General features: G+C 20.2%; 1 protein-coding gene across 1 annotated transcript; it reads left to right on the forward strand.

Moving 5' to 3' along the window:
* Positions 1-4,839: 4,839 nt before the first annotated feature.
* On the forward strand, positions 4,840-5,773 carry MKS88_005244 (uncharacterized protein; the record flags this gene model as incomplete). Its single annotated transcript, XM_067218488.1, has 2 exons — positions 4,840-4,914; positions 5,072-5,773. 2 exons carry the CDS (start codon positions 4,840-4,842, stop codon positions 5,771-5,773), a joined length of 777 nt encoding a protein of 258 aa, XP_067070459.1.
* Between the last annotated feature and the right edge of the window lie 1,272 nt (positions 5,774-7,045).

Raw genomic sequence — 7,045 nt, forward strand, 5'->3', positions numbered from 1 at the left:
CTTTTTAAAATATGTTTTGTACTTCAGTTATTTAAAGTAATTTCTATACGGTAAAAGAATTAATGTTTTTTATCTGAAATTACAGTTCCCTCTGTAAAAATATGTATTTGTTATATTTAAATTACATAATAAAATACATCAGTATAATTCATAATTTGAAATGTTTAAGACAAAATACCTTTTTTATTCATTTTGTGCATTTTGAATTTCATTATTCTATTCAAATTTTACTACTTAAAAAAAATATGCTACAAAGATATATTAAAAAAAAATTTATATATGAATATATAAATATATATACATTTATATTTTCCAGAAACATAAAACCATATAAGCACTGTTCGTAAAAATTGAACATAATATTTATGTTAACTGCAATCGGAATTCTCCTTCCTTTAGTACAATGACATGATATTTCTTTAAAGAATCTATATTCATAAGGACATTGTTATAATACTTTTTATATATCTTATTTTTCACTTTTTAATTACTGATTAAGCGCTCTCATGATAACATCTTTAAAGTTCTATTTCACTTTTATTCTAAAAGTGACTGGGAAATCCATGTACATGCTAAAGTATTATATAAATTATTGTACACATACATGTATACATAAATTAAAACATATGATTTTCATGAGATATATTTTTTTTAATAATAATTTATTTATTCAAGACATATTAAATTTTAACATTTAACCTTAATGTAGTCCTGCTATAATATAATCGTTACTATGTGCTATATTATTTGCTATTCGAATAGGGTACATTTTTTCACTTCGTTTTATAAGTCAAATCTAATAAGAATAAAATATTCACATTAGAACAACTATGCCATAAAATATAAAATAAGTACAGGCTATTATATAAAAAATAAAAAATTAAAAAAAATTTATATAATTTCCTTCTATTTATATAGAGTTCTATGAACAAGCAGAACTTTTCTTATTGCGATATCCCTTAGTAAGAGGAAATATATATTAGTATTTCCAGCTCTTTTTACATCATAAAACACAAGTAAAACATTATTTTTGCCTTGTTATTCTATTGAGGATTACTTCTGTATCACTTGAGAATGTGTTAATTATATTTCATTTTAACTTTTATGATGACTTAGAAATACTTTAGCATGCATATTAATTAACCCATTAGTCAAATGAATGAAAATTATATACAATTTGTTTGTAATAATAAATTTTCCATATTAACTAAAAAATTCTTACAACAATATAATAAAAAACTGATACATTATATATAATATATTTCAAAGTTAATTTTCCCAAGATATAATTTGTAGTCTTAACATATGATTTTCGTAAACCATAAAAATATATAAAGAAATAAAATAACAATGGAGGCATAATATCATTAATTTACAACATTCTTCAGTTTTTGGCATATATACATTTTTTTCATATATATAAGTATACGTTTTCGTCATTTTAGTATATCGTGAATATAATACTCATTTTGTCATAACACCGTTTTGGTGCTCATCTAGTATTGTATCATTATTCATTATATTAATGGCATAAAAAATTACATTTATATTGCGCTTATTAATATTTTTGTTAATTCTATACTATTCTATTTAATTTGGTTAACATATAAAAATTATTCACATTTTTAAACCTATAAAATTTTACGTGTGAAGTTAAATAAAGATCTAGCAGTGAAAACAATACGTATTGACATGTCAAAACTACTACATAAAACTGATCTTTTTAAATATCAGCTAGTTTTTTCAAAAAAATCGATAATTTCTTACTTTTTATAATTTTGAAATCGTCATTATGGTTTGTGCCTGAGGAAAAGCTTCAATTACATGCTCTAACTGCACCATTGACATATTCACAGGATCTTCTTATGTTTCAAACTATTTATACATATATATATGTATGAATATTGCTAAATATAACTCCTACTTTCTAAGGAGGCCACAATTTGCTAAACACTAATTTGATAATATAGTCATTTACAACATTTTATAGAACTTCTTTGTAGTAAATTTTTAAACAACATCCATAAATTGCAAACATGTATCTATTATAATTCTTTCACTATTCCTTTAATTAAGTTGGAAACTCAAGAAGATTATAATTTTTTAAGAGCTTATATTTTACTGCTCATTCATGACAACTAGATAATAATTATGTAGTGTCCGGTTACCATAAAATGAATATACATTAAAACGAGGATAATACTTTCAACAAATATATTATTTTTCTATATTTTTATTAATTTGTGTTGTAAATATTTTTTTTTTCTTTTTTTCTGCTTATATGAAGTATTTTAAATAATATTATAGTGAAGTCCTTCCTGGGGGTATGATTCAAGTTAGCACCACAAAAAAGTGAAAATGTAACATTAAAAAATAAATTTCCTCTAAAGTTTTTTATAAAAAAATATTTATAATTAACATTTTGCTCTTTATAAATTCGTAGTTCCATATAGTAAAATAGCATAAGAAATAAAAGCTTATTTAAATTGAAGCTTGATTTTGAATTATTTTTACAAAAATACTTTGACATAGTAATTTGTTACTAGGAGTTTTACTTATATTTGTTGTCTCATTTTAAATTTGACATTTATTGTATGTCATTATAATAGACAATAAAATTTACAGCGCTGAATTTAAAGCATTCGAGAACAATGAAAATTTTCACAATTTATTTTCATATAAAATAGTATAATAAGAAATAAAATTCCATTACAATAATATATCAATTGGAAAATTACATATATTTTTATATAAAATTGTTACAATGCTTATTTAAAATGGATCTTCGTTAATGAAAAGAAAAAAAGAAAAAATATATCTAATCTTAAGACACACAAGATAGAGAAAACATTTGATAAAAAGTATTTACAAAAAAAAATTAAATGCCTATTTTGAATGTACTATAATTTAATGAAGTGTTCCGTTAAAAATATGAAACTAGAGATCTTATGGAGATATTAAACAAAAAAGACCTTACATTTGGTTATTAGGAATTCTTAAATAAAAGATAACAATAAGTATTTTCTGCAAATAAAAAAATAAGTCCAAATGTTGTACTCAAAAAATTTTTAGTAACAAATATTTATAAAAAAAAAAATTATATTAAGATGATATTTGTTTGCATCGAAGAAAACATTACTTACATGTTTTATTATTAGTGTCTCAATTTATTTTAACAACCTTTTTGCTATACATAATACCTTGACTACATGGAATTAAAAAACTATTTTTTTTAATTATAAAAAAATCCACATCCTTTTTCTTTTTATGTTGTAACAGAAAAAAGTATGCCATAATGAAGCAGTATTTTTAATATATGTGTTTGCTTTATATTTCATACTATATATAACAATTTCAACCTATATTTTACGTCGTTAGTTAAATTTAGAATTCATTAATTAATCACATACTACTAGTATAGTAGTTTATTTTAACAATAATCAAACAGCTATATGTATTGTATTCATACTAAATAAAAACTTCTGATATAAAACCTTATTTGATCTAACGGATTTTATAATTCCTTTTATTATAATATTGCAATTAAATTTTTATTAATTTATTACATCCATTTATTGACTATTTTATTAAAGCTAAGATTCCACAAAAATACCTTTATTCATTCGTTAAAAACGCCATTTTTTGTATTATTTAACCTATTTTACTATTCTGTGAAATTTGTATTTTTTTTTTTTTTGGATTTTCGTTTTTTTAATTAGAATTAAATAAAAAAATATTTTCAATAAAGAAAATATATTTTACGAGTATTTAAATTTTTATTATTTTGTTGTTTCTTTATACCTAGTTATAAAGAAATAATATATAAATAACATGTAAATAGAATAATTTATAAAGTAACCCACATATGGGTTTATTGACGTCAAAAGGTAATGCAACCTATATATAGAAGGATACAATTTTATAATTCATTCCATCCAATAATGATTAATTAATATAAAAAAGGCAAAAATATTATTATTTAAACATAACATTTATATAATTTTTATACACATAATGATTATTAATTTTTCGTATTACTATAGAAACAACTTAATTATTGTTTTATTTTTTTTATTTTATTTTTTATAATGAAATTATCCTATAAACATACTATATTTTTTTTAAATATTTTATATTTTATTATATATATTTTTATTTATTATCTCAGCACTTTGTAATATTAAACCTACAAAATAAATTTTTGAAAAAAAAAAATAAATTAGATATGTCGATCCCGTACGCTTAATAATAATAATTTAATATTATAAAACATATTTATTATTGTTTATTGTAAGAGTTATTTTTAAACTGTATTTATGATGTTATTAATATTTTTAAAAAATTTACCCATATATGTTATTTTTAAATTTTCTTTTTTCAAATATCTTTTTATTGAAGAATAACTGTATTTAACATAATTATATAAAATTTGAGTATTTATTTGAAAAAAACCTAAATTTTTTTTAATTATTTTTATTAAAATGTAATATATATAAAATTTTTTTAAAATAATATTTTTTTTTTATATATAAAACAATTTGCGAAATTTTTTTATAAATGTATTTTTTTTTTTCTGTTATTTAAACAATAATATAATTATATATATATATATATATATATATATATTTATTTATTTATTTGAATAAAAGGAAAAAAAATATTTAAGATTGTAATTATAGTCTTATAATAATTAAAAAATAGAATAATTTAGTTATTTGTTGAATATATTTTTAATATTAAAAAGACAACTTCCAGTAGTTTTTATAGTTTTTAAATGCAATAAATTTAGAAATTATTTGATATTGCTATTATGATATTATATATATATAGGAAGAAAAAATGAATAACTACAGCTTGTTTATTAATGTTCTTACATTTATCCTTTTAAATCTATCATGGAGTTGTTTTAATAATGTAGGATTATAATAAATAATTATACGAACGAATAATATGTATTATATACTTTTTATATTATTCTTGCACTGTTGATTTTAAATTGAATATTTTTCTGTTAAATATATGAAAGTAAAAAATATTTTTTTTATACGTTGTATTTCGTCGTAATTTATAGATAACAACTACGACCTTTGGTAAATCATGGAATAACAACAATCAAACTAAAACGTCAGATGTAAGGACTATAAGATCACTAAGTGAACGTGAAGGAATGGGACGCCATAAACCAAATAAAACAACAATGAAAACTGGAAATTCACAAAATGCGGACAATGGTGAAAATTATGATGAAAGTCGATATGATGCTTTAACACAGGATTATTATGACATGATGGAAGACGATATTACTAATGGCAGAGGATCTTCAGTATCGTTATTGGAAATGATTAACAATATAGATCCAAAAGCCCAATTTACTTATTGCCTAGATAAATTATTTACTGAAGATAATGATGGAGAATATGATAATTATAGTAATGCTCCAAAGAAGAGGAGCTTAGGAAACTTTTTTAAAAATATAAATAAAAGAGTTGAAAATGAAATGGTTAGTTTAATTAATTCTGGAATGCAGGATAATGGATATAATACGAACGGAAAGAAAAATAAGGCACGTAATTTAAAAAGTTTTTTAAAGAAATATAAATTGTTATCAGCAGTTGGAATATTAGGAATTCTAGGATTATTTTTTAGGTTTGCATCACAATATACCAACCTTGGTTATGGAATTCTAGTTATTTTTGCAATTTCCGTAGCTTTTGTTTTGTTCAAGTATATGAAGGTCAAAAAACGTTTAAAATTTAAAAATAAGCATGCATGATATCAAGAAAGAAATATGAATGAATCAACTGAGATGCTTATGTAATAATAACTTTAAAAAAAATTATTATTATAACTTATTTTTAAATTTTATATAAAAATTTTAATAGAATTAATATATATATATATATAATATTTGAAGAATACCTTTATTTATTTCGGAATTGTGTATAGTTTATATATGATGGTTATATATAAATTATTTTTTTTTAATCTTTTTTAATATGTTTTTATTATATATATGAACCTAGGTTTAAGTATTACGCTAATAATATTTTCTAATTTAGATAAATCTCAAATTTTTTGTTAGTTCTCATGCACGCACGGCGCATGTTTTTAAAAAGTTTTCTCTCATTTTTATATATATAAATATATATTCATTAGCGAATGTATTAATGTTTTCTATGTTCCAACTGATAATAACGACTATTTATATATTATGTTAAATAAGCCCATTCATCTGTCTCCAAAATTTTGGTTGTTTCAAATTAAAAAATTTAAGACGCAAATTAAAGAAATTATTGTTATTATTATTTAATAAAATATATAATAATGTACTCAGTCACAATTTTCTAGAGCCTAAAGGTTTTATTCTTTTTTTTTTTTTTTTTTTTCTGTATAACTTTATTTTATCCTTATTTTTAACTTTTATTATATAGCAATAACATTACAAAACTGAATTTATTGTTGTAAATGGGTATAATATATTTTTAAAACTCAAATATAAAAAGAGTCCTTCATTATTTTAATTGTATGCATACAAATTTAATGTATAAATAAAAGAAAACCAAAAAGTTTTTTATTCAAATATTACTACCAAAAAAACATTTTTACTTTTATTTTTATAATTTTATAATTTTTTTTAAACAGAAAAAGAATTCTTCAGGAAATAAAAAAATATATGGAAATGATAATAACTCACGTTAATGTGGAGTTGATTAACTGTAATTAGTAAAATATGGTTATTCGTTTTTTTATTAAAAAATATATTCGAATTGTATATTGTGTAAAATACTAGGTTAAATGTTATGCTAACAAAATATATTTAAGTTCGAAGAAACTTAACCATAATGTGTAAGAACAATAATTTTAAATAAACATATATTTATATCTATATAAATAGATATATATGGATATATATAATTGTTTATATAATTAAAGCAAAAGACGTATTTCTTTTTTATGATAATTTGGAGTTATAATACTTTTATGAAGTATTTGAAATTTGAATTATTTTAATAATACAAAAATTCTAATTTGCTTTCTCTAAAAA

Source organism: Plasmodium brasilianum, chromosome 14 (genome assembly GCF_023973825.1).
Source record: "Plasmodium brasilianum strain Bolivian I chromosome 14, whole genome shotgun sequence".
Taxonomy (NCBI): Eukaryota; Apicomplexa; class Aconoidasida; order Haemosporida; family Plasmodiidae; genus Plasmodium; species Plasmodium brasilianum.